Source organism: Sesamum indicum, unplaced genomic scaffold, assembly GCF_000512975.1.
Source record: "Sesamum indicum cultivar Zhongzhi No. 13 unplaced genomic scaffold, S_indicum_v1.0 scaffold00128, whole genome shotgun sequence".
NCBI classification, from domain to species: Eukaryota; Viridiplantae; Streptophyta; class Magnoliopsida; order Lamiales; family Pedaliaceae; genus Sesamum; species Sesamum indicum.
The window spans coordinates 496,773-511,473 of record NW_011628055.1 but is presented as its reverse complement, the minus strand read 5'-3'; the positions used below and the strand labels follow the sequence as shown (position 1 = coordinate 511,473).

Here is a 14,701-nt window from a genome sequence, read left to right as displayed (position 1 = left end):
GGGGGGGCGCCCGCCACTGCTATCGCATGCTTGTTAGCGTCCAGTCCCTCAAGGTAGGGGCTGGCCAAAGGCTCTTCGACATGATTCTTAACCTTATCAGCAGAATTGGAGAAAGCCCACTTGCTCTTCTTGCCCTTATCCTTGGCCGGCGAGGAATCCGGCGACTTCTTGGAGCTTAAAAGTGAACGGAACCACCTGGTGGCCTTACCCATTTATCATTAACAGGGAGTGTAGAGGAGGTTTTAGCATTTTGATGGCATTTGACGGGGGAGCTGAGAGGCAGAGTGTAGTAGCAGTAGTAGTTAATGGGGGAGGGGGAGGTTTAAAGGAAGAGGAGGGAGGAAGGGGAGAGTGAGAGTGACGCGCTGTCGTGATGTTCTGGTGGTTGGGAGATGGGACCCCGGAGTTTTAAAGTAGGCGACAATTGACAGGTAACACTCTCTCTTTGCTCCCAATATCTTTTTATTTTTCTCAACCCAACAAAAATAAAAAAAATATATTTTTTTATACCTTTTTAAATTGATTATAATAATAATATTGTAATTAATATTATAAAATTAATTTTCTGAATTTATACTTGAGACTTTAAAACTCTTTATGGTGATTGCTGGGCAGAGATTTTGAATTAATTTTGTCGTCTACATATAATTATTTATGATTTCTTATTTTGTTATTTTTTATGAAATTGTTAATATATTTGATAGAATAAGTAGATTGTCTATATGCTTATATAGTGATTTATATTTCAATGAAATTATTGATATATTTGATAACGTTTAAAATAATTTAATATATTATGCTCTAATTGATTGTTTTTATTTTTTATTTTTTTTAAAAAAAAAAGAAAGAAAGAAAGAGGGAATATCATAATGTAATATTGATATATAACATGTAATTCTAAAAATTTCATTAAACTATTCTGGGTCTATTTCCGAAGCACTGACAACATACAGATTCCACTCCCCTTCAACACGAAGCCAAACTCGTTTTTCCCAGTTGCGACTGCTGATATCTTGGTCCCTTCAAAGTACCATTATTTGGCAGTTTGTACAGTTTTTGTGCATGTGACTCTATACTATGCTTGTAAATCAAATTAAATTTAATTAAATAAACTTATATTTATTATAATATAATATAATAAGTATAATATAATATATTATATTTATTATATAAATTAACTTATATTTAATCAAATTGAATTTGAATTAGAATTCCAACTTGTAAACTTGGTATTTATTATGCCACTTCTGTAGGGACGTGTAGGATAGAAGGATTTGTTAGTCGCATAATATGTTTTGTTAAGACCTAACTAAATTGATGTAGCAAATCCATGAAACATCATAATACCCCGTGTTTGTTTTCATTTGAAAAATTCGATAATAGTCCAGTGAAATAATTGACAAAAACATAAAAGTAGAAACAATTTCTCCACTCACCAAACAAACGCAACAATAAATTTGCATCAAACTTGATAATTGAGTAGACTGTCAAGAATAAACTTTTACTTCAAGTATTAAATGATAATCATAAACATCTACCGGTCATTATTAAGAGGAGGAACTAATTGTTCATTATTAGCATCAAGAAGTACGATTTCAGACAATAAGTTCAATACTGCACCTGATGCACTGATATTGACACATATCCTTTAAAAAAAAAGAAAATAGAATCTGTTCAATCTATGCAAGGCAACGAATGCAGCATGAACAAGCCGATATTCACCCGGGCATTTAACGTCAATCGAAAAATTAGATGCAAATTTACTTACTACCTGTGTTTTGGTCCCCACTTATGTAAATGAGAGATGCATAACAGAGCAGACAGTGATGGAAACCAAACAGTCATCAACTAGCAAGCTCCATCCCCGCAATAGGGAAAAAAAGCAAATCTTCCTCCCTTGATTCTTATCTCCATCTTGTACAAGATCAGTCCTTCGACACAATAAAAGATCTCTCTCTCTCTCTGCAACATTTAATGAGTTTAACATGAGAGGATAAGGTTGAAATAGGACCAATACTGCATTCCGGCTTGACTTTATTCCCGGATCCAAACTATTGTGCATAACTCATAATACCCAAAATTGTATCTAGTTTGGGTCGGGTGTGAGACTAAATCCAAGCAGATAATAGACTTAACAAGCATACATATAAACTGGTCCAAAGGCAGAACATTTTTCACTATCAAATAAGAAGCGAGATTAAAAGAGTCATTAAATGGGGAAAAAAAGAAAAAATTGAAAGAGCTGACATAAATCGGAGATAATCCAAATACTTGCATGTATTTACAAGGAGAAAAGTTTTGAAACATTTTGGTGCTTCATATTCACTTCTATAGTTTCAAACCATAGAACTGCTAAGTCTACTGTTCCAGATCACCTCAGCGCTTTTGAGAGAACTTTGGCGTACTACATCTTTCAAATTTTGTGTTCCCATGGGAGATAAACAACTGCCCACTCTTGCTGAGCCTTCAATGTGACAGGAATCACAAATGGACATGGGTGCCCCTTAGATGATTCTCTGAGGTGCCATATTGACTTGCAGCTATCGCAAACAATGCATAAAAGTAATCCACCCCTAGCACCATCGTTGTATACGCTTACAATCATGTGATGCATAGCAGAAGGAACCAGCAGTAGCCCGAGAACCATATTGCTCAAGCGCATTGTTAAAATAACTCAATCTAGCTTACCTAGTGTTACCATTGAACATTTGCTAGAGGATGGAGCGCAAGAAAATGCCTCCAGACAATTCCCTTCTGTCAAATATAATTCTCACGTAGTGTTCCTAATTCTGCAACATCCCAAACGGAGCAATCAGTCTTACTAAAATATTAAAGCAATTTGGTGGCGGATTGCATAAGGACAAAAGACAGATGACCTCCCTCACTTTGGTTAGTGGAAGACACATCTCATAATGCAAAAGGCTATACTTCCACCCAATCCCGCCCATATAGAATAAGTCTTAAAATATGGATGGAAGAATAAGAATAAGCCGGGGAAAAACAAAGAAAAAATCAGAAGGTAACACATAGCAACCAGAGAATTAACAACCATTTCCCACTCTCAAGAAGACTGCAAAACCAACCTTGTCAATACTGAATTCCATTCTATGACTGTCGTCTGCAATACACCAGTTTCATATGCCTCACTAGGTAAAACTGGGTAAATCTTGAATGTCACTTTTTTCATTTTTGTATTGTATATCCAACATGGCTGAAACTCCTGCCACAGCATTTAAATACATTGAACGTTGGACCCTGCTTAGGAGAGATCTCTCAATTTATGTTCTAAACACCTGCAGCTCTGTATCTGTGATTATAATGCATGAATGATGAAGAATGTGTGTGTTGGCTGTCATCCATCACCTGCACGTGCATAATGAGAGAGCAACTTTATTTAGTCAGAAAAATGTTCCCTTTAGAAACAAATGTAATGCCTAATTTATTAATCCCTACCAAATTATACATTACCTGCTTCATCTGGGTACCATTTGACATCGGATCCTGGAACTGGTTACGAATCAAAGAGTCCTGTGAAGTACAAGAGCAGTGCTTAGACAACATAAAGCATTTATGTAGTGAATGCAAAACATTGTGATGGTCGCTGGAAAGAACTTACCTGTAGGAATTGAGCATGGCTAGGAGAATGATGTTGGTTAGAGTAGAAGTTCGGTGACTCATACATGTTAGGATTAGATTGTTGGTTAATGGCTAAATTAGAAGTTTGATACATGCTTTGAACCATGTGATTTGCTTCAACGGTGTATAAGCCCTTCCATAGAAATACAATATATGGTCAACACTCTCGTAAAATAGATAGTATACAGAAAACAGTTACATGGGAAATCTTAAAATTTCACCAATCTAACCTGTGTAAGTGGACTCAATGAAGGCGTCGGACTAGGGGATGAAATGTACGTAGAAGGGCCACATGCAACAGATAGAACTGTCTCAGGTGGAGATGGACGAACAGCCAGACCACCACTTACACCAGGGATTGGATCATCACAATGATTCAGTTGATCTTTATTAGGTACCATATTCTCTGTTTCAGTAGTTCCTTTCAACACATCAACACCCTGACCCTCAAAATCATTTCTATCAAGATCAGCATCAGCTAGTTCGTTATCAGAAGCACAAGTGCCTTTAGCTTCCTCGAAGGTGTTAAAATGCAAGATTCTTTCAACCCCTTGCATGACCTCATTGAGTTGTCTTGCAGCAAATTCAAAGGCCGTATCAGATTCAGCAGCTCTAGCAGATATCTTAATTATATTACGACACAGATCTTTGTAACGAGTGGCAACTATCTTTCTGTTGTCATCCTCTGGATAACTGTCACTTTCTCCAACAGGTAAAATCCTTGCATCTTTTGTCCATCTCCTCAAGATGTAATAAGATGGAACAACCTTTATATTCTGATGATCAAGCACTTTTAAGGCATGGCTGCACAAGAAACCCACATGCTCAAACTTCATACAGTTGCAAGAGACAGTTCCATCCAGAGAATTATATATGACCAAAAATTCTCTAGATTTTCCATATGTTTTAACTTTGAAATCAAATCTTGAATCTCGCTCACCACACTTGTTCACGACAACATTTAAACACTTCTCATATTCTCTCTGAAATACTTTAAATGCCATTGGTGTATAAGTCTCACTGGGATACTTTAATAAAACTGCATTAGCCATCAAAACTGGAGCTTGTCTTCCCATGTCAAGTGTAGACTCTAGTTCTCTGTACCTTTGTTCATTGACCACACTCTCAAAATGCTTGAAAAACTGAAGCATATCAATGTCAGGGCCTAAGTAGCTTCTGAGTCTATCAGACATCAGCTCAACTAGATGCGTGCCATTTCTTTCGATGAAGAAGGTATTTCTACCATATGCTACAGCCCATTTTTCTTTTTCCCTAAACATCCATCTCAACCATGCATTATGACGCAGGCCATGTTTCTCCAACATAGAATCCCATGCCTGAATAAAATCTTCTTCCTGCTCATGACCAAAGATGCAATTCCTAAAATCACCGGTGAAAGATTCATATTCATTTACCACATGGCGAAGATGTTTAAGAGCAATCAGATACATCTGCCAGGCACATATACAGTGACTTGTTTCCGGTAATACTGCATGAATAGCTTGAACAACTGTTGCATCCTGATCTGACAGAATGAATTTAGGTTTCTTACCAGACATTGCTTCAACAAAAGTTCGCACTAGCCATTTGAAGGAATTAACACTGTCATCATATAAAAAAGCAGCACCAAAAGTCACCGCCTGTCTGTGGTTATTAAGTCCGACAAACTGCACAAAAGGTCGAGAATTTGCATTCCTTGCGCATGATGTATCTAGACAAACAACATCACCAAAATGGCCATATTCCACAATCATATTGTCATCTGCCCAAAATATGTTGCTTACCTTATCATCAATATCAAGTTGTACTGAGTAAAAGAATGAAGGATTTTCAAAATGTTGCCTCTGGAAATAATACATAAGACGTGCTGCATCTCCTTCCTTCATATCTCTTGTCCTTCCAGAGCTCAAGAAAACTTCATCACTTACTTGAAGGTCATCAAAATTATCCGGAGGGCAAAATCGTATACCTAACAACTGAAAAGATAGATTTGAATGAATCTCTTTGTTCTTCATGGAGTCAGTTTCAGAAAACTCAGTAGAGTTCCCTTTACCAAATAATGGTGATTCCAGTAACTTCTGAGCTTTAGTCAGGTTTACATCCTCATGATTGTGCTCTGCTTCAAACTGTGTGACAAGATATTTTCCATGAGGTTGACGAGTTACTACCATGTGTGCTAAACAACCTGTTCTCGTTTCCTTGCGATGCTTCTTCACATTAACATCTCTCTTGTCTTTCTTCCGATGACCTTGTCTAGAACAGGTAAACTTTCTGGACATCACCCGACCATGGACCTTACTCCTGTTGACCCAATCCTTTCTTACACTGAACCCTACCAACTCAGCATACTTATTGTAAAATCTGTATGCTTGCTCATCTGATTCAAACTCTGTACCAATTTTGAGCACTTCATGTTTTGACGAACAACTGGAATGAACCCCTTTAGGATTGGATGATTTCGGGCTACGACACTCATGCTCCACATTCAAGTCCAAATTATTTGACATTCTGACGTCCATATGCTCGTCATGAGTTACGAGAACGTCACCCTCGTCTACATCCATGACCTTTCACACGACTGCAAAAACAAGATAGCGATAATTATTTGAATAAAAATCCAGATATGGTTACAAATGTGAGAACGAAGAATCAAATTCTTGGAGTCATATGTCAAACACAAGCGTGACTTCCTTAAATATCGTTTCCTATAATTTTTTTACGAACATGTTAGGTGGCACTCGTAGCAAGAGAAAGAACCAATTAACCCCAAACACAATCATATTCTTCTCTCAAAAAATTGAGTTCTAATGGGAAAAATCTTCTATCAAAGAACAAAGGCCCAACAAGATAACATCTTCTTCTCTCAAATTATTCTCTGTGAAGCCGACAAATTCATCCCCACTAAACATCAATAGCCATCTAGAGTTTAATTGGGGGAAAAAAACACATAGGGCAAATACTATTGCTGGATGATTGACGCCATCCGCGTAAAGGTTGACGATTTGGAACCACCGAACTTACTGGTGGGAGCCTGGCAATTGAATTATAGCTCGGAAGTGTACCTAATGCATAAAGCAGCTAGACTATTGCAGTGAAGAAGCAAAGGCGGAATTCACAACTTACTCGGTGTTAGATAAGCCTCAATAATAGTGGTCATCGTCGATACCGAACCTCCTGCAAGGGACGCCGGAGCCTGCCGATAAAACAAATTGCGCAGTGGTATAGTTTTGGATGTGTAAGATAGATGAGTAGAGAAGACGGCGATCAGGGTAGCGTCAGGTTGGATGCATCGTGCTGCGGTGGCGGGAGCCGGAGAAAGGCGTGAAGAGCAAATCAGTAGAATTTTCTTTTTTCTTTTTCTTTTACTTTTTTGGCAAAAAAGGGATAGGGTAGCTGTGTTTTCCGATTCGGATTATTCAAGTGCGTCCGGTCTCATAAAACCCACCCGTGTTAAATTTTTGGGTGGGTGGGTTTGAAATTCCGCGGGTACGATTCGGACCCGCTCTCTGACTCCTTTACGGGCGTGATTTTGAGGGCAAAATACTTCTTCATGTCCAATTTTTCAATATAACTTCAAATTAGTTCTAACATTTTAATTAACTTTAATTTGGTCCCTCCTAATTTTCCAACACCAAGCCGGTGTTTGCAAAAAAAGTGGTTTTTAGTTTATAACTTAATTTTCGTTGAGAAAGAGTTATTGCAAAGATAATTTTTTGCTTTTCAGTATCTAAACTTAAGTTTTAAAAGAAAGTTAGAAGCTAAAAGCATCAAACCCTACCCAATATTTAAAATTCAACCCAACTTCATCCGTAGCACGGTCCGAATCCAAAAAAAATAAGCTGGATAAAAGAAAAAACTCGTAGGTGTCAACAAATTATTTATTTTTTTAAGAACTGCTCGGTCCAACTGTTCGATTAATAAACTGCTCGGTCCAACTGTTCGATTAATAAACTGCTCGAACAGATGTTAGGCACAAGCGGTTTGAACGATTTGTCTTATTATGACTTGACTTTTTTTTTTTAATATTTTTCTAAAGGGGATTTGTAGATTGACTTTTATTATTCAGTAAATTATATTTTGTCATCCGAACTATATCTATTTTTATACTTTGGCATCTGAACTTCTTTTTGTATCAATTGCCATCTAAACTTTGTGAAATTTACACTTTAACATATATGATATTTTTTTTTTTTTGGCTGATTTTGCACTAAAATATCACATGTACACTACATGTGATTTTTTTTGACAAATTTTGTAGAAAAATAGTTATAAAAGGCAAAGTACTTTAGATACCAAAGTGTAAAAACGAGTAAGTTTGAATAACAAAATGTAATATATCCTTTATTATTTAAACTTCGAATATTTATTTTGTGCAATATTGCTTGTATTTAATCTTTATTAATTTGTTTTTAGATTTTACTTTTATCATATGATATATCATATTGAAATATTAATATTAAAGAAAAAAGAGTGAAATGCAAAAAAGATAGATTTTGAACTATATTAATATTATTTATTATTTAAAATTAATTTTAATATATTAATAATTATTTATGACATAAATATGTTTCACTGGTCCCACCACAGATTATCGAGTTCAGATGAATTTCAATTCGATCCAACATGAATCGAATATTATTTATTATTTAAAATTAATTTTAATATATTAATAATTATTTATGACATAAATATGTTTCACTGGTCCCACCACAGATTATCGAGTTCAGATGAATTTCAATTCGATCAAACATGAATCGAGTTCGAACAGTTTAATAATTTCAATGATATTTTATTATTTCTTTAACTAATTAAATCGAACACAACCTTAACTAGAAAGCTCATCGAACTACAAATTATATTGAGTTTAATTAGATCGAATTACATAAATTACCTTATCATTTACAAAATTATTAATACGTTTCTTGAAATGGTGATTGTAAATTACATCGAAGCCCCTTTCAAGGGTTGGGCTGTATTTATAAGTTTATAAATGCAATCATATATTTGTGTAATTAGATCAAATTTCAAGAGATGTCGTTGTAAATTTTATTCTATTTCTTTATACTCACTACAAGAAATATAACATTACTCATAGATAATTGCTATGGTTAAAAATTAATAATCGTAGTAAAAAGTCAACGATCATGCCCACCAACAATTGTTGGTCGTAATTTTTGGGGCTGTGGTTAATACATTTGTCATGACTAAAAATCATATCAAAAAATTCGGCATGGCTCATAATCATAGCAAAAATAATTTTCATGGTAAATACGTTAAATTTTTGTATCGATTTTTATTTCATTGTGGTCAATAATAATTATTTACCATGAGTTTAATCCATACCTAATAAAATAGTAGGCAATAGTAATTTTTTTTACTATCAATATATTATTATGTAAGTTTAATGATATTAGCTTAATAAAGAAATATAATCTTCTCACAATATTGTAGTCACTTAAGCGACTTGTGACTAAATTTTCAGAAATAAGCAATTAATAATATAATTTAGACAGTTAATTAAGAAAAAAAGACATCTCTGTTTATTATTTCATAACATTTTTGGTCTTGTCTGACCTCTCACACATTCACTGGAAATCCTAAAATATTGCAGACAGGAGGAGACAGCAGGATTACACCTAAAGATAAAAGGAAGACAAACACTCAAAACCACTCTTGAATTTCAGCATTATTGGCAATTACCAGCAATCCCACCTCAGTTTCCTGCAATACAGAACCGAAATTAAGAAACACAACATAATAGGAAATCACGAGCAACAAATGCTGTCTGATCACAAAATTTAATAATAGACCACTTGATGCCTCACGGGAGTGCGTGATTCATTTTCCTGTTTTGGTGAAATTTCTTAAATTTACATACTTATTTGTTTATCATTTCCCCCTATTTACGATAGTACTTGCAAAATTGTTTACAAGTGAATTTTGAGAAAATTCTTTCTCGAACTATATTTGATCGAATGGAATTAATCACAAATCATGTATAGATACAAGGAACGTATAGCAAATTATATGCATCAAAGGATTTATGGGGACTAACCACCGCAATTGAGGGGAGGAAGGTTGCACTGGGTAGGGATTTGGGAGGCGATCCGCAATGTGCTACACATACAGTCATGGTCGATCGCCTGGAGGGCACCACAACACTCAGGGCTAGGTGTGGTGCTGCTGGAAGACCCAGGCACGGCAAATGGCGCACACACATTGAGGCTTGATAGTGAGGAAGAGCAAGTTTGAGCCTGAAACTGGGCAGTGATAAGTTGGCTCTGAGACACCAGCGCAACCAACATCACTAGAGGGAGAACGGACTTCGTTATTGCCATTGTTGAGTGTCGTCTTTCTTCTATTGTATTTGTTGTGTGATTGACGATTCCAAATACGTACCGTCTATTTATAGTTGCCAAATAGAGGGTGTTTAGGTATGTGTTAACGTTTTGCATGAGGGACCTAATTGGGATGTGTATGTCACAGCCTTTGTGCTTTGGCTCCTATCCTAGAGGTAAAATTCTTGAACGGCTCTTACGCAACACACCCGAGTCATGCAGACCATTGAATGATACACACTGCAGAAAGACTAGTCACTTGGGATGTGTGTGTCACCCCATCTGTGCTTTGAGGTATCAAGAATGAGCAAACTATAATGAATTAATTAATGCAATGTGACAAGAAAACCAGACAACTATATTGAAAGAAAATACAGACAAAGGATGCAATAATCGTAGAATCTTAAGCTTGTTGATCAGCAGTAGCTGGAGCCGTCCAATACAACTTTACTGCAAACAGAAGCTTTTCCCTCTCCAACGGCCCATCCTCATGATCAACAATCTGGCTATCCCAGTTCAGTCCATCTGCAATTCTCTTCACCTTCACCAGTATATCTACATCGTCCCGTATAATCAAACTCCCTTCGGGCCGTAAAATCCTGTCCATTTCTAACATAATATCGTCCATTTCACACCTATACAACACCAAAATCCAAGAAAACCGTTCATCGTTGGCTCATGTTTGAATGCAGCAAACATTGAAAAAACCGATGTTTTACCTGTCTTTGTAGAGTGTAAAAATGGAGTCGGCATGAATGAGATCGTAAGTTCTAGGATACGTTGACATTGCTTCGCACCTGCACAAAATTAATTAATAGGATACCGTTGTGTGGAAGGGGTATTGATATGGTGCTAAGTGATATATAACATACCAGCTCTGATAAGTTCCAATCAATCCACGTTCGTAGATAACGCCGAGTGTGTTGATCTTAGCCTCGACCGGGACTACATTCATCACCCAGAGCGGATCTCCGACCAAATTAGCAGCAAATCCGCCCAAGAACGCATTCATGTCAAGGATGTTGCGGTACCTTCCCGCTTGGCCAAGTTGGTTGTTAACGGTTTTATAATACGAGACTCTCCTGTTCCATAGTTGCAAGTCTTGCTGAAAAGTGTCAGGGGTTACCCCATTTATTGTTCCCTTGCTAATCCTCGGTGGTATGGCGTTTAACCGTTTCGGCCATTTCTCTAGTTTCCCACCGGCGACCTCTTCGTTGTTGGAGACTTCAGGCAAGGGGGTCAAACAAGTCTCTAAGCTTGTGTACCTACCAAAAAGATGATCCAAATTAGTGAAAAACATGATCGATATTTATTGCGCTCGTCGATAATTTAGACCGATAAGCATGACAAACCAAGCTTTATCTGGATCCTGGCTGCTACAGAACAGCGGGCGCTTGAAAACCTTTCGGAATTTTTTGCACTGCAAATGATTGGCCGGCTTCTGCCATATAGCAATATCGTCCTTCTCGACCAACTTTTTCCAACACAAACTCTTGGTTACATTCTCAATTTGCATTTGCTCCGCATTCAAATCCTCGCGCGACCTCTCCCACCCTCTCCAATACTTCCTCCACCGGATCGGTGGACCTGAGAGGATCCAATATCCGCCCGGCCTCAAAATCCGGTCGACTTCAATCAAGTACGCTCCATCTAAAAGAAAATCAGGCCCGAAGTCTTAACTCATAAAATCATAGCGAAAACTTCAATAAATTAACACCAAAATCTCGTGGATTACCATATTGACCCCATGGAATGAGGCAACGGGAACAATGAGCCATGTCAAACGCCCTGGATGGATACGGAAGCCTCTTCGAGGCAATAACACCAATCAACGCCGGAACTCCTCGCTCCAACGCAAATTGCACTTGAGCTTCATGTGTATCCCTCGGTGCAAATGATATCGGAAGGATATTTCGCGATAATAGATAAGCTCCCCAGCTAGCAACCTACAACCTTAAAATATCAGAAAAAATAATCCCAAGAGCCAAAATCATTCGCATCCCTTAAATTTGACATTGTAAAAGTAAATACATTGTACAAAGTCTTTTGTTTTACGTATGATCACTTAGATTGTTACATTGTACAAAGTCTTTTGTTTTACGTATGATCACTTAGATTGTTACTACATGCATCATTGACAGCTCTGTTATTACAGGAGAATCTTCGGAGTTGCAAGTCCCTGAGATGTTAGGTAGCCAATTCAGACAAATGTCAGAGCAGAAAATGGAAAATTTTAGCAACAATAGAACTCAGGATTACTATTACGCAAAACGACAATATGCATGGGGGTGCCTGCCAGGTGTTGTCTACCAGGTTCTCTCTGTGCATGGACTTCTTGTCAGAAAAAAACAAAAAAAAAAAAGAAAAAAGGAAAGCTGGTGTAAAGTTTCTGACTACTCCACTAATTAAAATACCAAAGCACATAACTTTTTGGGTAAATTGCGCTTGACACCCTGAAGTTATGTCAAAATTTATAAATATCCTTTATTTTTTATAAAATTATAATTAAATATTGAGATTATAAATATAATTGCAATTACATATTCTAAAAAGTACTATACTAGCACCTCTTCAACGAGTGTAGCTATAATTTTACAAAATATATAAGGTATTTATGTAATTTGGCATAACTTCAAGGGGTTTCAATATACTTTGTCTTAACTTTTTTTCAGTCATAATTTGGACATTATGTCCGGTACGTACAAATGTTAAAGAACGCCATCTTTTTTATAGGAATTATGTAGTATTAATACAACATAAATATTATTATTGATCTGCTATAATTTTGTCGTATCAGCACGACATTTATGTTGTTACTAATGTGTTATGATCTATACCATTTGAATTTTTTTTTTTTAAAAAAAAAACCTATATGGGAAGTACATTATTTGCACTTCAAGTTCCAATAATAGTACTTTTAATTCATTTATATTATCCATTATGCCACAAATATTGTCTGTAATCAAGAAATCTTGTCCTTAATTACCTAACATGTCCATTCATAAACATATCTTTTAAAATTTGGAGTCCGTCCTTTTAGGTAAATATAAATACATGAAATCGAAGAGAAAACAAACAAAGCATGGGACAAACACCCAATTGATCAACCAAGTTCTGTAACAAAAACGTAAATTAATTTATTATCTTTCTGCATTTTTTTATTTTGATCTGAAAATTAAAATCATTTCAAGGGCTATTTTTTATTTTTTTGGAAAGAATAAAATTTTCATTTACCAAAATATCTGTATTTTTATACTTGAAAATAAGTAAATAAATTGCGTATTTTTAGATGGCAAGTTGATTTATTCAATAACTTAAATATTTTCACGAAATAAATATACTACCAAATAATTAAATAGTAAAATAAATTAATTGCGCTTAAAATGATTGTAGTAAATGGCATACAACAATACAAAATTAAATGAAAATAAATCAAATTATGGAAATAATTAAATTTTTTAAGAGAGAATTTGTTAAATATTAATTATACAAAAATTATGAAAATTAAATTTCAAATAATGGAAACAATTAAATTGGAGAGAGAGAGAGAGAGAGCTTACTCCACAGCCAGTATCAATGGCGGTCCTAATGGACCCATCTTTGAGATTAATCAACTTTCCGATATCATCAATGTAAGCATCAGCGCCGTTCGGGAACATGGTGCCGCCGCCGGGGAACCTGAACCGGTCGCCCTCGAATCGAATCCAGTTCTGGACCGCTTTCTCCACCGTCAACTCCTTGTGCGGCACATTCGCGTACCACACCAGATCCCTGCTCACCGGCCACTTAAACGGGTTCTTGTACCCGTACGGCGCCGGCACACGGCATCTCAGCCGCTCCTTTTTCTCCGGGCAGTGTCTCTCTCTGTAAATAAGCCTATCCCTCGGGAATTTCAGCGACCTCTTTTGGTCCTCACAGGGGGTGTACTCGCTGTACTTAATGCTGCATGGGGGGTATGTGGAGGAGGCGAGAGTGGCGGCGCCTTCATCGACTGCGGCGGAGTGGTGGGTGGCGAAGTCTAGTTTGGTGGTTGCAGTGGGGGAGCCAGGTTGAGTGATGGAGGCGCTGGTGTTCCGGGGAACGGAGAAACAAGGGATGGTGGCGGAGGGGGTGGTGGCGCCGCCGTGTTGCCAGGCGCCGAACAGGTAGGAGAGGGAGCAGAGGATGGTTAGGATGGCCAACGAGTAGAGTTTGGGTTTCTTGAGGTGGTTGGCGGCGGAGGAGGAGGCGGAGGCGGGCGTGGGTTTGGAGAGCGGAGTGTAGTATGGTGGGCTTGGACCCCCCATATTTGATTTTCTCTCCTCCAACTTCTTTCTTGTTAGAGATTTGGGAAGGGAGACGAGTAGTAAGTAGTACTTAAGGCTCAAGTTTTGATTTAGATTAACCTAAAATTATAATTAATTAATTATCATAATTTTATTTTGGGAAAAACAAATTAAATATCTGGGGAAGTTTGTGAATATTTAAATAAGGTTATCTGGAGAGTGATATGTGATGATGGGGATTATTTGGTTTTTCAAGAATGGGATTGGGGGAGGTGAGAAGAATAAACTCTTACATGCTCCTTTCTCATATATATATATATATATATATTTTATAGTTTATATTTTTATTTATTTATATTAATATATTAATTAAACAGATATATTATTTAATTATTGAGAGATTGAATAATCGTATATATACTTATAATTTTAGATGAATAAGAATTTTATGTACGTGATGTT

The 14,701-nt window shown here is 36.6% G+C and overlaps 4 protein-coding genes across 5 annotated transcripts in view; all 4 read right to left on the bottom strand.

Annotated features, from left to right (window-relative positions):
* LOC105179265 (protein IQ-DOMAIN 14) overlaps positions 1-212 on the bottom strand; it is a 3,354-nt gene extending 3,142 nt beyond the window's left edge. Inside the window, exon 1 of the mRNA XM_020691270.1 lies at positions 93-212. Within this exon, the coding sequence (XP_020546929.1) occupies positions 93-212 (120 nt within the window). The remainder of the gene's footprint in view (positions 1-92) is intronic.
* Positions 213-2,225: 2,013 nt separating this feature from the next.
* Positions 2,226-7,202, bottom strand: LOC105179264 (protein FAR1-RELATED SEQUENCE 5). Of its 2 annotated transcripts, XM_011102882.2 has the most exons (7): positions 6,760-7,202; positions 3,867-6,214; positions 3,617-3,769; positions 3,469-3,528; positions 3,084-3,363; positions 2,689-2,789; positions 2,226-2,573 (listed from the first exon to the last, which is right to left on the bottom strand). In XM_011102882.2, exons 2-5 carry the CDS (start codon positions 6,198-6,200, stop codon positions 3,286-3,288), a joined length of 2,625 nt encoding a protein of 874 aa, XP_011101184.1. In that variant the 5' UTR covers positions 6,201-6,214; positions 6,760-7,202; the 3' UTR covers positions 2,226-2,573; positions 2,689-2,789; positions 3,084-3,285. The 2 variants fall into 2 exon arrangements, with proteins under 2 accessions (XP_011101184.1, XP_011101183.1); XM_011102881.2 differs by having other exon boundaries at positions 2,226-2,789.
* Positions 7,203-9,153: 1,951 nt separating this feature from the next.
* LOC105179263 (stamen-specific protein FIL1) lies at positions 9,154-10,028 on the bottom strand. Its single transcript, XM_011102880.2, has 2 exons — positions 9,692-10,028; positions 9,154-9,357 (listed from the first exon to the last, which is right to left on the bottom strand). Exons 1-2 carry the CDS (start codon positions 9,972-9,974, stop codon positions 9,350-9,352), a joined length of 291 nt encoding a protein of 96 aa, XP_011101182.1. The 5' UTR covers positions 9,975-10,028; the 3' UTR covers positions 9,154-9,349.
* A 241-nt stretch (positions 10,029-10,269) lies between these two features.
* On the bottom strand, positions 10,270-14,382 carry LOC105179262 (probable methyltransferase PMT16). The gene is made up of 6 exons (XM_011102878.2): positions 13,535-14,382; positions 11,710-11,920; positions 11,327-11,624; positions 10,847-11,239; positions 10,694-10,771; positions 10,270-10,609 (listed from the first exon to the last, which is right to left on the bottom strand). The coding sequence occupies exons 1-6, from the start codon at positions 14,258-14,260 to the stop codon at positions 10,378-10,380; spliced, it is 1,938 nt and encodes a 645-aa protein (XP_011101180.1). The 5' UTR covers positions 14,261-14,382; the 3' UTR covers positions 10,270-10,377.
* Positions 14,383-14,701: the final 319 nt, after the last annotated feature.

Excerpts from the sequence above, each read along its gene's own strand:
- LOC105179264 (XM_011102881.2), bottom strand. The coding sequence starts at position 6,200 with ATGGATGTAGACGAGGGTGACGTTCTCGTAACTCATGACGAGCATATG. Across the intron at positions 3,770-3,866 it reads CATTGAGTCCACTTACACAG|GGCTTATACACCGTTGAAGC; the intron begins GTTAGATTGGTG and ends TTTCTATGGAAG. Across the intron at positions 3,364-3,468 it reads ATGGTACCCAGATGAAGCAG|GTGATGGATGACAGCCAACA; the intron begins GTAATGTATAAT and ends ATGCACGTGCAG.
- LOC105179263 (XM_011102880.2), bottom strand. The coding sequence starts at position 9,974 with ATGGCAATAACGAAGTCCGTTCTCCCTCTAGTGATGTTGGTTGCGCTG.
- LOC105179262 (XM_011102878.2), bottom strand. The coding sequence starts at position 14,260 with ATGGGGGGTCCAAGCCCACCATACTACACTCCGCTCTCCAAACCCACG. Across the intron at positions 11,240-11,326 it reads CAGGATCCAGATAAAGCTTG|GTACACAAGCTTAGAGACTT; the intron begins GTTTGTCATGCT and ends TCTTTTTGGTAG. Across the intron at positions 10,772-10,846 it reads ATTGGAACTTATCAGAGCTG|GTGCGAAGCAATGTCAACGT; the intron begins GTATGTTATATA and ends AATTTTGTGCAG.